Source organism: Herpailurus yagouaroundi, unplaced genomic scaffold, assembly GCF_014898765.1.
Source record: "Herpailurus yagouaroundi ecotype Mexico unplaced genomic scaffold, PumYag 191, whole genome shotgun sequence".
NCBI classification, from domain to species: domain Eukaryota; kingdom Metazoa; phylum Chordata; class Mammalia; order Carnivora; family Felidae; genus Herpailurus; species Herpailurus yagouaroundi.
In genome coordinates, this window is record NW_024412422.1 from 13,625,789 (window position 1) to 13,640,821 (window position 15,033).

At 40.7% G+C, this 15,033-nt stretch overlaps 1 protein-coding gene and 1 long non-coding RNA gene across 3 annotated transcripts in view; one reads left to right on the forward strand and one right to left on the reverse strand.

Annotated features, from left to right (window-relative positions):
• Nucleotides 1–6,025, reverse strand: part of LOC121010376 (uncharacterized) — a 19,324-nt gene extending 13,299 nt beyond the window's left edge. The window contains exons 1-2 of the long non-coding RNA XR_005781124.1: nt 5,919–6,025; nt 3,862–3,865 (exon numbers count right to left, since the gene is read on the reverse strand). This is a non-coding gene — a long non-coding RNA (uncharacterized LOC121010376). The remainder of the gene's footprint in view (nt 1–3,861; nt 3,866–5,918) is intronic.
• Nucleotides 1–12,234, forward strand: part of KNTC1 (kinetochore associated 1) — a 74,272-nt gene extending 62,038 nt beyond the window's left edge. For both annotated transcript variants that reach the window (XM_040443966.1, XM_040443965.1), the window contains exons 54-64: nt 712–830; nt 1,204–1,339; nt 2,022–2,117; nt 2,483–2,539; nt 5,781–5,835; nt 5,939–6,002; nt 6,555–6,684; nt 7,741–7,830; nt 8,298–8,443; nt 9,193–9,283; nt 11,274–12,234. In XM_040443966.1, coding sequence (XP_040299900.1) covers nt 712–830; nt 1,204–1,339; nt 2,022–2,117; nt 2,483–2,539; nt 5,781–5,835; nt 5,939–6,002; nt 6,555–6,684; nt 7,741–7,830; nt 8,298–8,443; nt 9,193–9,283; nt 11,274–11,294 — 1,005 coding nt within the window. In that variant the 3' untranslated portion in view covers nt 11,295–12,234. The remainder of the gene's footprint in view (nt 1–711; nt 831–1,203; nt 1,340–2,021; nt 2,118–2,482; nt 2,540–5,780; nt 5,836–5,938; nt 6,003–6,554; nt 6,685–7,740; nt 7,831–8,297; nt 8,444–9,192; nt 9,284–11,273) is intronic.
• The last annotated feature ends 2,799 nt before the right edge of the window (nt 12,235–15,033 follow it).

Below are 15,033 nucleotides of genomic sequence, written 5' to 3' on the forward strand. Positions count from 1 at the left end.
TTCTTTCTTTCTTTCTTTCTTTCTTTCTTTCTTTCTCTTTCTTTCTTTCTTTCTTTCTTTCTTTCTTTCTTTCTTTCTTTCTTTCTTCTTTCTTTCTTCCTCATATTAGTTTATCTGATAGTCATTGTTTCAAGTAAAAATGGCGTTCCATTTAAAGTGGCTGCTTCAGCTCACAACTATTCATAAGTCGTAAGACTGCATTGTGCTTTACGTGTACTTCCCATTCGGTCACACACATTGATGAATACATTTTAATTAATGTTTTCAAGTGTGAACTCAACGTATTCAAGAGGTGAGGTTTCGTAAAACTAATTTTTACCGCTCTGTCGAGAACCTTGTTAAGTGGAAGTCACCTTTGGTTTTCAATACTGTGCATGCATGGCTGTGATGCACACCACAGCTGCCCCAGCAACAGCGTGTTCCTGTGATTAGTGCCAACACTTTCACCCACCAGTGCAAGTATGAACACAGCCTAAAGGCAAATAATATCTTTGTGATGCTGTGAAAGTAACTTTGACCCTTTCCCACCTATAAGAGTTTGAGGAATGTCCGCCAAGGGTCTGTGGACCATGCTTTGAGAACCACTGGCTCCCTAAGGGCAGAGATTGACTTTAATTTTTGTTTTTCACGATGCTTATGCTAGCTAAGTTGAAACTCACGTACCCAGCTGCAACATGCATGTGTCTCTGCAAACTTGCATTGGTTTTTCAGACGCTGGGTGTGCGCCAGTTAACTTTTGCCCACAGAGCTCGAGCTCTTCAGTGTCTCCTATATTTGGCCGACAAGGAAACTATAGAATCTCTCTTCAAAAAACCCATGCAAGAAGTGAAGTAAGTAGAAATTTTTAAATTGTATTAATAGGAAACAGATGGGTTCTTTGGAAATGTAACATTTAAACCCCTTAGTTTGTGAGAGTTCATTAGAATGCTATGCCTTGAGTGCCCTTGACCTTTTGGCAAAGGGGATGTAGGCCTCTGAGAACATCTTGTTTCCCTAGTTTTTTGAGGCATTTAGGAACTGAATGTTTTCTTGATCTTGCTCATATTGATTTATTTCTAATATTATATTCAGTGAATATATTTAGAAGCCTAAAAAATAGACATTTAAAAACAAACAGGCTTAATAATTGCCCTCTGGTGGCTTTTATCTTAAATGTAAATGTGGCCTGTAAGAATGATTCCCATAAATGCCTCTGTTTTCCAGATCTTATTTGAAATGTATAACTTTTCTGGCATCGTTTGAGACTTTGAATATCCCCATCACATATGAATTATTTTGCAACAGTCCTAAAGAAGGAATGATTAAGGGTCTATGGAAAAACCACAGCCATGAATCCATGGTATGTACATGGAGTTGTCTGAGGGTGGGGTCCCCATCTTCTCAGATACCCTTGTTTTCACTAAAATGCCTAAAACCAGAGAAATTCTTCATTCTTTAAGAAATTTGCTGCTCTGAGACTGTTTCTACTTTCCTATCCTGACAGGTGACAGGCAACTTGTAGGATCCCCTTACCTCTGCCCCTTAAAGCCTAGGGCCTAATCTCCACCCACAAAGGGACACTTTTGTAATCCCTTCCCAAGGCCTGTGTGTCCTCATCCAGATGGGTAGGGACAGAGAGTGTCCCTATGTCAGGAGGGACGTCACTTCTCTTCTTCCTCATTGCCTGTGGGAATTTAGTCTCCGAGGCAGTTGGAGCCTAGGGCGTGAGGGTTATGAGGCCAACAGGCAAACTGATCTTGGATAGAAAAAGGACAGGGAAGCCCCAAGATGCTCTTTGAATCCATGACAGCAAGCAAGAAAGAGAATAATCTTAATCTTTTTTACTTTCATTAGAGAGATAGGAGGGCTTCACTGAAATTAGGCAATAGACACATCTAGATTATAAACATTTTGTGTGTGGCCACCCTACCTTTTCCAAAGGTGCTTTGATTTCCTGGTATCTTGAAGCAGTATGGGTTTTTGTTGTTTGTTTGTTTTTGAAGCAGTATGATTTTTTTTTTTTAATGTCTCTTCTGCTTTAGGCAGTAAGGTTGGTGACTGAACTTTGTTTGGAGTACAAAATCTATGACCTGCAGCTTTGGAATGGACTCTTGCAGAAGCTTCTTGGCTTCAATATGGTGAGACTCAGTGCCCTAGACTGCAGTGTGTTAAAGCTTTCTCATAGCATCTCTTAAGCATTCTGCACTGATGCTTGTATCGAACAGATGTACGCTGCAAACATGGACTTGTTGGGTTCGTGCCAAACTTAACTTGGTGTTAGGCCAGAGGAAGTGCTAACTCAAAACTGACATAAATTTCGCTGGAAAGAAATGGAAGTTTCCCTGCCCTTTTTTGATGTTTGTGATTTAGGAAGTGAGTTTCTTTGGTTCTCATGGTGGATACATTTTACTGATACCTCTTTTGAAAATTTAAGAATCTGATATTTCACGTTGAAGCTTTCCATTTTAGTGATACTCAGAACTGTATTTTATTGTTTTCACAGATCCCTTACCTAAGGAAAGTTTTAACCGCCATTTCTAGTATCCATTCGTTATGGCAGGTATGTAGTTTCCTAAAATAAATTGTATAGAACTTAATCTTTATACTTGACGGCCTGTGGCTGCTGGGTGCACTGGGTGAAGTCACCGGCTCAAGTGAAGAATGGACCTGATGTCTGGGCTGTGCAGTCACAGTGCAGAGCCTGCTTGGGATATTCTCTCTCTCTCTCTCTCTCTCTCTCTCACTCTCACTCTCACTCTCTCTCATTCTCACTCCCTCCCTCCCTCCCTCCCCTGCTCACATGCTCTCTCTGCATGTGTCTCTCTCTCAAAATAAATAAACTTAAAAAAAAAAATGTTTAAAAGAATGGACCTGGGGCGCCTGGGTGGCTCAATCAGTTAAGCCTCTCACTTGGCTCATGATCTGCACTCTGTGAGTTCGAGCCCCACGTCGGGCTCTGTGCTGACAGCTCAGAGCCTGGAGCCTGCTTCAGATTCTGTGTCTCCTTCTCTCTCTGCCCCTCCGCCTCTCATGCTCTCTCTCTCTCTCTTGCTCTTTCTCCCTCTCTCTCTCAAAAATAAATAAACGTTAAAAAAATTTAAAAAAAGAACAGACCTGATGTCCTGTTAAAATGGTGCCAGGGGGCGCTGTGTGGCTCAGTTACTTAAACATCTGACTCTTGATTTCAGCTCAGGTCATGATCATGTGGTTCGTGAGTTCGAGCCCCTCATCAGGCTCTGCACTGACAGAGCCTGCTTGGGATTCTCTCTCCCTCTCTCTCTCTGCCCCTCTGCTGCCCCCCCCCCCCCAATACATAGACATTTAAAAAATAAAATGGTGCTGGGACCCAGAATATTTAGTTCAGAGGTCACTTGAGGACATCACTTGCCCGTGTTCTCCAGGCCTACTGAGCTGCATCTTCATTTATGCTCTCAAAACACTGGTTCTGCTGTAACACCTGCCATGGTATAATTTGTTTTAAGCATATATTCCTGCCCTTCTTGAACTTAGAAGATCTTTAAATCAGACACAATGACTTACTCATCTTTTCTAAATTTCACAAGTTGTATACCACATAATTGTTATAATATGTAATGTAGAAATATATCATCTATTCGTAGCTTAATAAATTAGAACAACATTGAAACATGCTGAGTAAAACTTGAAAATTCTCCTTTACCATTTCCCTTCAAAATTATCTCCCCAGAAGTAACTACTGTTTATAGTTTCTTATGTTTTCTTCTAGAACTTTCCTAGTAGCATATAAGTGTGGGGGGAGGGATATATACATTTTTGTACATGTACATGCAATCACATGCTAGATAAAGTGTTTTTTCCACATAACATTGGTGTTTTGGAGATAGTTCCATAGAGCTCAGAGACCCACCTTTTTTTTTTTTTTTTTAATTTTTTAAAATTATTATTTATTTTGGGGAGAGCACAAGGTGGGGAGGGGCAGAGAGAAAGGGAGAGAGGATCTGAAGCAGCCTGTGCACTGACAGGCTGAGAGCAGTGAGCCCGATGGGGGATCGAACTCATGAACCGTGAGATCATGACCTGAGCTGAAGTCAGAAGCTCAACCAACTGAGCCACCCAGGTGCCCCCCTACCTTTATTTTCTCAATTGAGATGTAATTCCCTGTAAAACTTACCCTTTTATTTGTTTTTTAATATTTATTTATTTTGAGAGAGAACAAGTGTGTGAGCATAAGCAGGGTAAGGGCAGAGAGAGGGGGAAAGAGAGAATCTCAAGAGTCTCCATGCTGTCAGCACAGAGCCTGATACGGGGCTCGATCCCACGAACTGAGGTCATGACCTGAACAGAAATCAAGAGTCAAATGCTTAATCAACTGAGCCACCCAGGGACCCCTAAAATGTACCCTTTTAAAGTGTACAGCTAAGGGGACCCTGGCTGGCTCAGTCAGAAGACCATGTGACTCTTGATCTCAGGGTTGTGAGTTCGAGCCCCACGTTGGGGGTAGAGATTACTTAAAAAAAAAAAAAACCTTTCCCAAAAAAGTAAATAAAGTGTATAATTAAGTGGTTTTTAGTATATTCACAATGTTATGCAACCATCACCACTATCTAATTCTAGAACATTTTCTTTACCCCGGAAGTATGCCCCATACCCATTAACAGTCACTCACTATTCCTCCCTCTCCTGCCCCTGGAAGTGTCTGTGCTGGACATGTCATATCAACAGAATCCTGCACCACGTGGCCTTCTGTTCTCCTTTTATTCGGTGTCATGTTTTTGGTTCATCTGCATGGGAGTGGGTGTCAGGGCCTCATTCCTTTTTACTGCTGACTCATGTGTACTGTGTGGACACACCTGCATTTTATTTGTCTATTCATCAGTTGAAGGGTATTTGGGTTATTATGAATAATGGTGCCCCGTGAACATTTGTGTACAAGTTTTTATGTGGATGTGTGTTTTTCTCTCGAACATATGCTTAGGAGTGGAATTGTTGGATCTTATGAAACCTGTACATTTAGTCTTTTTGGTATCTCATGACTTTAAACTCTTTTTTTTTTATGTGTTTGTTTATTTTTGAGAGAGAGAGAGAGAGAGAGACAGAGACAGAGACAGAGTGCGAGCAGAGGAGTGGCAGAGAGGGAGGGAGACACAGAATCCAAAGTAGGCTCCAGGCTCTGAGCTGTCAACACAGAGCCTGAGACAGGGCCCATGAACTTCAAGATCATGACCTGAGCCAAGGTTGGACGCTTAACCAACTGAGCCACTTAGGTGCCCCATGACTTTGAACTCTTAATTATTCTCCATAATATGGAGCAAAATATATCCTGAGTCATTTAACCCCTCTCCTATGAGTGGAAACGTATGTTGTTGCCTTATTCCTTTTTGAAATCCTTTCTCTTGTCTGGTTGCCCCTTTCCTGTGACTCTCACACAGTTTGTGGCACACAACAGTGTGAGTTTTGTTTTCTGACACTTTTTTCCCCACACAAAACCATAACAAATCAGCCAAGATTGTGTAATAAGATCCTGAACTATACACTTATGAAGAGAATTATCTAAGGACCCCTGGCTGGCTTAATCAGTAGAGCATGTGACTCTTGATCTCAGAATCATGAGATCAAGTTTGAGCCCCACATTGGGTACAGAGTTTACTTTAAAAAAGAGAGAGAAGGAAAGAATATTATCCTAAAATCTAACCATCTTGAATAAGGAGATACCAATTTACGTTTTTGGTCTTAGGATCCAGAACATATGCTCTAAGTATATAATTCTGTGACCGCAAAACCGAGAGACTGGCGCAAATCCTATAACATGCTTGTTTCCCCAGGTTCCCTACTTCAGCAAAGCTTGGCAGCGTGTGGTTCAGATACCCCTACTTTCAGGTATTTTTCTCTCCCCTGAAACATTGACAGTAGCGTTTTATAGCTGTGTGTGTGTGTGTGTGTGTGTGTGTGCGTGTGTGTACACATTATTGTTTCTTTTCAGCATCTTGTCCTCTGAGCCCCAGTCAGTTATCAGATTGTCGAGAGAGTCTCATCGCTGTTCTAGAGTAAGTAAAATAATTGTTTTCCTACCCCCTCAAAATCATATGTGTTGTTTATGAAATTTCTTTTTAATAAACCTCTTTAAATGAGTAACTCATTTTTCTTGAGAAGTTAAACATACCACTTGTTTTTAAAATAAAATATCTCTCTTATTTTCACAACGTCTGCTTTCCACATGCAGTGCAACTCGTAAACTGATACTCGATAAGCATTTCCTAAAATTAGTTTTAATGTACATCAGGAGTATTTTTATCACTACCTGAAATCATGAAGTGTTGTCTCACAGATTTTGAGTCTTCTGAGAATGTGTCTTTAAGCATGTGTGGGCCCCAGACATGATCATAGCGGCAGTCAGTGCTCTGTGTTCCAGTGGGTGGGATATTTTGTTCCACGAAGAAGACTCAAGTTACTCATTACTAAGTGTATGTGATGCACCGGCACTGTAATGTTTAAAATCATTGAAAGCACAATCAGGTAACAGTTGTGGAAAGCTGGAAGACTCAACATAATATCGTGAATCTGACAAATTACTAATAAATTCATGTGCGCTCTTGAAGATGCCCAGTTTCAGATGATCTCGACATGATTGCGGTTGCCAGGCAGTATGTCCAGTTAGAGCTTCCGGCTTTTGCACTAGCCTGTCTGATGCTCATGCCTCACTCGGAAAAAAGACATCAGCAAATTAAGGTATCTCGCAAATTATTCTTCTGGGCCTGCCAGAGGGACAGAAAATCTCCCACTGCTTGTGCCCCCACAAAAGGGGTGGTGTTTTCTTTTTACCAGACTTGCAAAGGAGGAGTTCATCAGCCTGAGGGGTGTGGGAGGTTTGTATGCAGGTTTAGCAGGAGGTGAGCCTAAAAGATAGATCAAGGTCCATCCAAGGGATGCCTTAAGAGGGGTTTGGACCTTGTTCTTTATCAGTGAGGAACTGTCAGGTTTCCTGGAAAAGTAAAGTAAAATGTTCAGGCACCGTTTTGGAGGGAACAATCCTTGGGCTTGGTGGGGGAGAGAGGAGGCAGGAACGGAAGTGTGGGAAGCTGTTGCACTTGCCTGGACCAGCCTGTGAATGGGCAGGGAAGGTTCGAGGGGATATGTGCTGTAAGTGGGGTGGTGGCAGTGAGAATGAGCCAAATAGAGCAGCTTCACTTAGTGATTGGATGTGGGAGATAAGAGAGGGAATTGTCAGGTTTGTGTGTGGGTGTCTGACAAAGGGACGGACCCATGAACATTCTGAGGACAGAACTTTTAAAACGAACTCATTCCCTTTACAATACAGAACAAATAGAACAAAGCACTTGGGAATGTTTTGCAGTATTTCCCCAAAGTTAGTTTAGCCAGTAGATAAAGATCTATATAAATGAACATGCACATTTTTTATCTGTCATTTGGTCTGTTCACTCCATTTTCTCACAGCCATCTGTGCTTGCCTTGGACTTCGGGGGTTTTTTGACTATTCATAAACTCATCCATTAATGCTTTTCAAAATTTTAGTATTTAAATAGAGTCCTTTCAGCACTTAGAATGACAAAAATGCTTGTTAAACAGCCCTTGTTGTCACAATAGGTATTTGTAAAATGTCTTTTTCCTTATTCCTTTAATTTTTTGTTATATGATAGAGTTGTTTTTTTCCTATAATAGAAATGGTTAAAGATATTCCAAATTTAAAAATGAAAACCTTTTAGATTTGACAGAAATTAGTAGTAATAATACTTTTCCACTGTGTTTGATTTTTTTTTCCTGTAGAATTTTCTGGGCTCGTGCAATCCTCAGATCATTTTACAGCAATTAGAAGAGCATATGAATACTGGCCAATTGGCAGGATTTTCACATCAAGTAAGAGGCAATTTCATCTCCTTTTGCCATGAAAACTTTTATATTAGAAGGTAATAATTTTCCCTAAATCAAAAGTAGGCTGAATACTACTATCTCTGCCTATTTGGTAATATATAAAATTATTTTGCCTTTATTAAAACCTTAATAAATTTTTAAAAGGTAGAGACCTCATCTGTCTTATTTGCTACTGTGCTCAGTGAAAAATCTGTAGCCTTAAATGCTTGTTGTTGTAAGCAGACTTCATGGGTGTTGTAAGCACCCAAAGTGCTTCAGAGCAATTACTTCTTATTGATTTAATCTGTTACTGAAATGGGCCAAAACAGATCCCCTTCCCCACCCCCTTAAAAAAAGAGACTTAGTCACAACACAGTGCTAATTTAACTTCTGATAGTAAGGAATTTGGGGGTATTGAGTAAGAACTTGCAATTGCACACATTTTTAATTTAATGATACCTATCATTCTATAGATTAGAAACCTGATTCTGAATAATATCATAAGTAAGAAGGAGTTTGGGATTTTGGCAAAGACAAAATACTTTCAAGTGTTGAAATTGCATATGATGAATTCCAACAACATCACTGAGCTGGTAAACTATTTGGCAAATGAGTTAAGGTAAGTTAATTAACAAACAAACAAAAACAACTTACTGTAGAGTTTCCTTAAAATTTATCTTTATTTTGGAGGAAAATATCAAATAATTGTACAACTATTTGGTTGTAATGAAAGGCTCTGAATATTAAGCTATAGCATTACCACATATGCCCAGAGGTTAGTTGTCTTGTAACTGAGTCCCTTAGAACATGAACTTGGAATCAGACAATCAAGAAACTTTCCAAACCCCCAAAATAGGTATCTCACAGTCCTGCTCTAAAACTTGAGTTACAACTTTGTTCCTTAGACATTTGCTCAGAGAGTTACTGGCTTTTATGTGACCTAATTTTTGCTAAGCTTGATTGTCTAATTTTCTGGCAGCCACAAGTTTGGAAATAAGCTTTCTGGGTTAGGATTGGGAATGGATTTGGAACGTGAAAAGGAGAAGAGAGAAATGGCTGACACTAAGGAAGGGAAACCCTGTCAGGATAGAAGTCTTTCCTGGTCCCTACATTTAGTCTAACCGTGCTGGCCACTTGGGACATATCTCTCTCTCATTACCAAGCCTTGGATTTCTTTCTGTTTGCTTACCACTTGTGATCCAACCATAGCTACACACACATATATAGGCTACACGTAATTCAAGTATGCAATATGATAAATTTGGACATACATGTACCCGTGAAGCCATCGCCACAGTCAAGATAGCAAACATATTTATCATGCCCGAGGATTTCCTCCTGATGCTCTTTTTCTTTCTGATTCCATAGTTTAGATGAAGCTTCAGTGTTTATAACTGAATATTCAAAACATTGTGGGAAGCCTGTACCACCAGACGCCGCTCCCTGTGAAATTCTGAAGGTAAAGCTGGCCCACCGTTACTCAGGTTCTGACGTGACACCATTTATATCACTAGGGTCTTGACATTGACCCAACTTGTTCTTGTGTCCTGGAGATAAATGTATTTTTATGCGTTAACTATGTATATTTTTATATTTTGCATTTTGTTTGAGGGGCTCTTAGCCCAGAAATCAAGAGGCCCTGGTTCTACTCTCTGCAGCAGTGTGGTCTCCAGCCATTCACTGACCCTCTGCAGGCTTTAGTTTTCACATCTGGACTGCGTGGTCTCCTGGGTGCTTTCCAGCATTATGATTCCTCATAAAGTCTTATCTTTCATATCAAAGCAAGTGAAAAACTAAATTTCAAAACGTACTGATTAATTTTATCCTTGGGCATTAATTTCTTTTAATTCTCCTTTTTAATTACCAAAGACATATGTATTTTCACCATAGAAAAAACAAATTTGCAAGAGCCAAAAAACAAAAACAAAAAACCTTAATCTCTTGAAATCTCACTACACAGAAATAGGTTTACTGTTTGACATTTTAGTATACGTCCTTCCAAATGTTTTCATACATAAAATATGCATGTAAATCACTCTTACTCCTATTCTGAACTTAAATATAAGATAAGGGGCTCCTGGGGGCACCTGGGTGGCTCAGTTGGTTAAGCGGCTGACTTTGGCTCCGGTCACGATCTCACGGTCCGTGAGTTCGAGCCCCGCGTCGGCCTCTGTGCTGACAGCTCGGAGCCTGGAGCCTGCTTCCAACTCTGTGTCTCCCTCTCTCTGACCCTCCCCCCTTCATGCTCTGTCTGTGTCTCAAAAATAAATAAACGTTAAAAAAAAATTAAAAAAAAAAAAAAGGGGGGGGCTCCTGGGTGGCTCAGTTGGTTGAGCGTCTGACTTTGGCTCAGGTCATGATCTCACGGTTCGTGGGTTAGAGCCCTGCATTGGGCTCTGTGCTGACAGTTCAGAGCCTGGAGCCTGGTTTGGATTCTGTGTCTCCCTCCCTCTCTCTCTCTGCCCCTCCCCTGCTCAAGCTCTGTCTCTCTTTCAAAAATAAATAAACATTAAAAAAAAAAATTATATATATATATGATACAATTTTTTACTTTTTTTTTTTTTTTTTTTTTGAGAAAGAGAGAGAGAGAGCACGAGTGGGGGCAAAGGAGAGAGAGAGAATCCCAAGCAGACTCCATGCTCAGCACAGAGCCAGATGTGGGGCTTGATCCTACAACCCTGGAATCATGACCTGAGTTGGACGCTCAACTGACTGAGCCACCCAGGTGCCCCTAAAGATTTTATTTTTGAGTAATCTCTATACCCAGAGTAGGGCTTGAACTCACAACCCTGAGACCAAGAGTCACATGCTCCACCGACTGAACCAGTCAGGTGCCCCTAAAATTTTTTAATCATGTTTAAGTAATTGTGGGTTTTTTCCCCTCCTTTGGTCCAGATCAGGCATGTTAAAATAAGCTTGCGTTTTGTTAACTTTCATTAATAACTTCCTTTGGTCACTTCCAATCTGTTGTGATCAATGGCATAGGTTACCTTTTTAAATTTTTTTTCTTTTTTTCAAAAAAAGTTTTTTAATGTTTATTTATTTGGGGGGGGGGAGGGGCAGAGAGAGAGAGGGAGACACAGAATCTGAAGCAGGCTCCAGACTGTGAGCTCTCAGCCCAGAGTCCAACGCAGGGCTTAAACTCACAAACTCTAAGATCGTGACCCGAGCCAAAGTCAGACACTTAACCAACTCAGTCACCCGGGTGCCCCTAGGTTACCTTTTTTTAAAAGGGAGATTATTGATTTAGGAGGCAAATCTTTGGCCCTTAAAATATATCTGTTTTTTTCTAGTCCAGCTGTCTAAATGCCAAATAACTTTATGTGTAAAGTTGTAACCTTTACACATGTAGCAATACAGTTAAGTCATAAATTTTATAGTTTATCTGTTTTCTATTGAAAAAACTAAATGGCATTAATAAAAATGCTTCTGTGTTTCTTCCCATTTAGATGTTTCTTGGTGGATCATAGCCGATCAACCTCTTTTAAGAAGAACAAAGGGGACTTTGGAGTCTACTATTAACTAATCATATTTATTAGGGTTTTAAAGTTGTGCCGTCAATGTGTTATAACTTGTCAAATGTTGACCAACAAGTAACAACTGAGGCGCTTCGTAGTAGTTTGATTATTATCTTGTAAAGAACTCATGTCTTGAGTTAATCAATCTTCTTTACCAGTTACTTGTATAACTTATAGAGACCATCAGTCTTTTGCACCCCAACAGGAAGGAAACTAAATGCACAAGTATCTTGCTTCGGCCACAAGAAAAACAACTACTTATATCCTATTTCTTCATATACAAATAAGAATAAGAATAACGTCACTCTTTCTAATGAATTCTAGTTAAACATGTATCTAAGTTTTGCCGCAGAGCGTATCAGGCCAGCCAGAAAAACAGAAACCACTCTAGGTATTTCAGGCAGAGAAGAATTGGACGGCAGGAATTGGTTACAAAGGTGTTAGAAGGACTGAAAAGCAAAGGGGAGAGCGAGGGGCCGCTGGAGAGGCGGAAGGGGAAAGGGCTGTTAGCTGACGCAAGGAGGTGGCTGCTGCGCCTCCCCCTTCACCGCCGCGGCCTCCAGTGGCCCTCGGTCACCCTCAGCGATTGCTGCCGCTTCCAGGCCACCACCGAAAGAGAAAAGAAACAACTCCTTTTTCTCTGTCCAACCTTCTAATTCTCCTGCCAGTGCCAAGAATGACAGAACCAAACCGGAACCCATCTGGCCAGGTGTCTGGGAAAGCCGGCTGTAGGCTGTCAGCGCCAGCAGTACAGAGGCTGGCCTGCGGGGGCAGTGTGGAGCTGAAAGCCAGCAGCCGCCACCCAGCGTGCAGAAAAGGTCATCACAACTCTTATTCTGCCTCTGTAGTCTTTTTCTATTTGTGTGTATAAATTGAATTTCATAAATCAGAATGAATTTGCCTTTGTTTTTCCAGTTGAGAACAACCTTATTTCTGGGGTGCCTGGGTTGCTCAGTCGGTTAAGCATCCGACTTCGGCTCAGGTATGAAATCATGACCAGTCGTGGGTTAGAGCCCCATGTTGGGCTCTGTGCTGACACCTCTGAGCCTGTTTTGGATTCTGTGTCTCCCTCTCTCTCTGTCCCTCCCCTGCTTGCTCACTCTCTCTGTCTCTCTTTCTCCCTCAAAAATAAACATTAAAAATTTTTTAATGAGAAGAAAAAAATATTTTCTATACATTATAGTCAAGGTATCATAGATTAAAAACTTGGGTTTTGGGGTAAAAATAGTCTAGATTCGAATCCTGGCTCTGTCACATACTAGCTGTGTGATACTGGACAAGTTATAGAACTTCTCAAAGCCTTAGTTCCCTTATTTGTAAAACCTCCTAAGGAGGTGTAAATGGGCCTCTACTTACTCTATTCTGGACATTTAGACCACACCAGTATTTTTCATAAAACTTCTTCCATATTTGGAGTTATTTCCTTAAGATACATTCCCAGGAACAGATTGACCACATCAAAGGGAATGAAGAAGATCTTAAAAGCTCTAAATGTACGTTGCCAACCTGCATGCGTTTCAAAAGTTTTTGTTTTCTTTCCAAGATTTTATTTAAATTCAAGTTAGTTAACATATGGTGTAGTATTGGTTTCAGGAGTAGAATTTAGTGATTCATCACTTACATATAACACCCAGTGCTCATCCCAACAAGTGCCCTCCTTAATACCCTTCACCTGTTTAGCCCACCCCCCACCCACTTCCCCTCAAAAGATCTTTTTCACAAACTCCTGTCCCTACCAGCAAGAGGCATGTCTGCTTTACTTCTTCCCAACATGGACCAATCTGACTTTTGAAAACTTTTGGCTAATATGATAGGTGAAAATAATATCTCACTACTTACATCTGTATTTCTTTGATATTTATGTAATTGAACCTTAAGAAAACCCTCTGGCTGCACCTGAAAGCAGAACCTGGAATGGTCTTGAGCATAAATGTGCAAGGAATGGAAGGGGTCAAGTGGTGGCACCAGAAGGTAACAAATGGAAAACGACTCTGCATGCCTGATGGATTCACACTGAGCTGAAGGATTCTTTCCCAATCTCAACACTGGTTTCATTGTTCAGAATAAAGTCCTGACATGCAAAGGGTTAGCTTTAGGTATACCAGAGAAGTAATTTTTTAAAACATAAAATATATTTAAATTTACTTTTTTAAGTTTATTTGAAGTTCAAATATACAGTTAGCCAGGATCCTTGTTACATTTATTATATTTTCATTAGCCTTGATTGTTTTCCACTCTTGTCTCCATACAGCCATTCTCCATACTGTTTATCCCTAAAACAAGCCAGATCTTGACTTTGCCCTGCCTCACACTTTTCACTGGCTTCACTTTAGCACAAGACCCAAGTTGCCAACTGAGGCACACAGGCATCTTTGTTCAAATTAGAAACAGAATCCATTCTGGGAGAACGGATTATAAAGGGCTCTCCTTTTGGTAGATCGACTGCAAAAAGGCAGTCCCTGGAGACAGTCACATTTGTAGGAAGCACTGGATTGAAAGCTGGATTTCAGTTACAACTCCATGCTACCTGCCCATCCATATGGTGGCTTACAAGGTCCTACATGATTTAGTCCCCATCCACCTTTCCAGCCTCCGTACCTACCACTTTCTCTTTTCACCAGCCTTCCCCGACAGCCCAACTCAAGTTGCCTCCCCGCTGACCCCCACCTCAGTCACTAGCTATTGCAAGCGCCTTCTCAATACAATCCAAAGCTGTCATGGCGTGTTTATTGATTGTCTCACTACTCATGTTGTCCCCAAACCCTAGAACAGCATCTCATGTAATAGGCTCTTAAAAATTTATATATATATAGGGGGGCACCTGGGTGACTCAGTTGGTTAAGCATCCAACTCTTGATTTCAGCTCAGGTCATGATCTCATGGTTCATGAGTTTGAGCCCCACATTGGGCTCTGTGCTGACAGTGCAGAGCCTACTTGGGATTCTCTCCCCCTCTTTCTCTCTGTCCCTCCCCTGCTCGCACTCTGTCAAAATAAACAAAAAAATTTTTTAAATACGTGTGAAATAAATTAGCCTTAGCTACCCATTTTCAGGGTAAAATTCCTCCTTTGAATGTGTCATGATCATGTGAACACATGACAGCACCTCATTACAAAGGGGGAAGTTAGCAACAACTGAGTAAAGGCCCTACTGTATTTAATTCTCATGACTCATGCCCATTCTTTCACCATCTCCTGCCTTGAATGAGGTGGCTTAATTTTCATTACTTTGACAACTTGGAGTAGAGAATTTTATTAGTGGATTGCTTTCCTTCCACTGCCTTCTTGATAGAAAACCTGGACTGACAAAACAGAATATTCAGTCTTCCTTCTACTGTGTTTGCTGGGGCTCAGATTTGAAACCTGTTTGCAGTGTTTATGTTAATACATTGGATCCCTTGAAACGAGTCTAAATGTGAACTCAAAACAGCTAAGTCTTACCATAAACTCTACAAAAGATTAGAGAAGGATGATGTGGTGGTGGTGGTATTTTCTGGCACTCTACATATTTGAAAATAACCATAAAATAAGAGATGTGTTTCTAGACCAGCCGAAGCTGAATGTTTTCTAAATGGAAAAAAAATTTCAAGAGCAATTCATTTTGAATTCTTCCAACAGTCATTGGTCTCAAGAATGTGGCCTCTCAACTGACTTTCCCTTGGTAACTAGTATAGCTTTTTTTTTTAATTAATT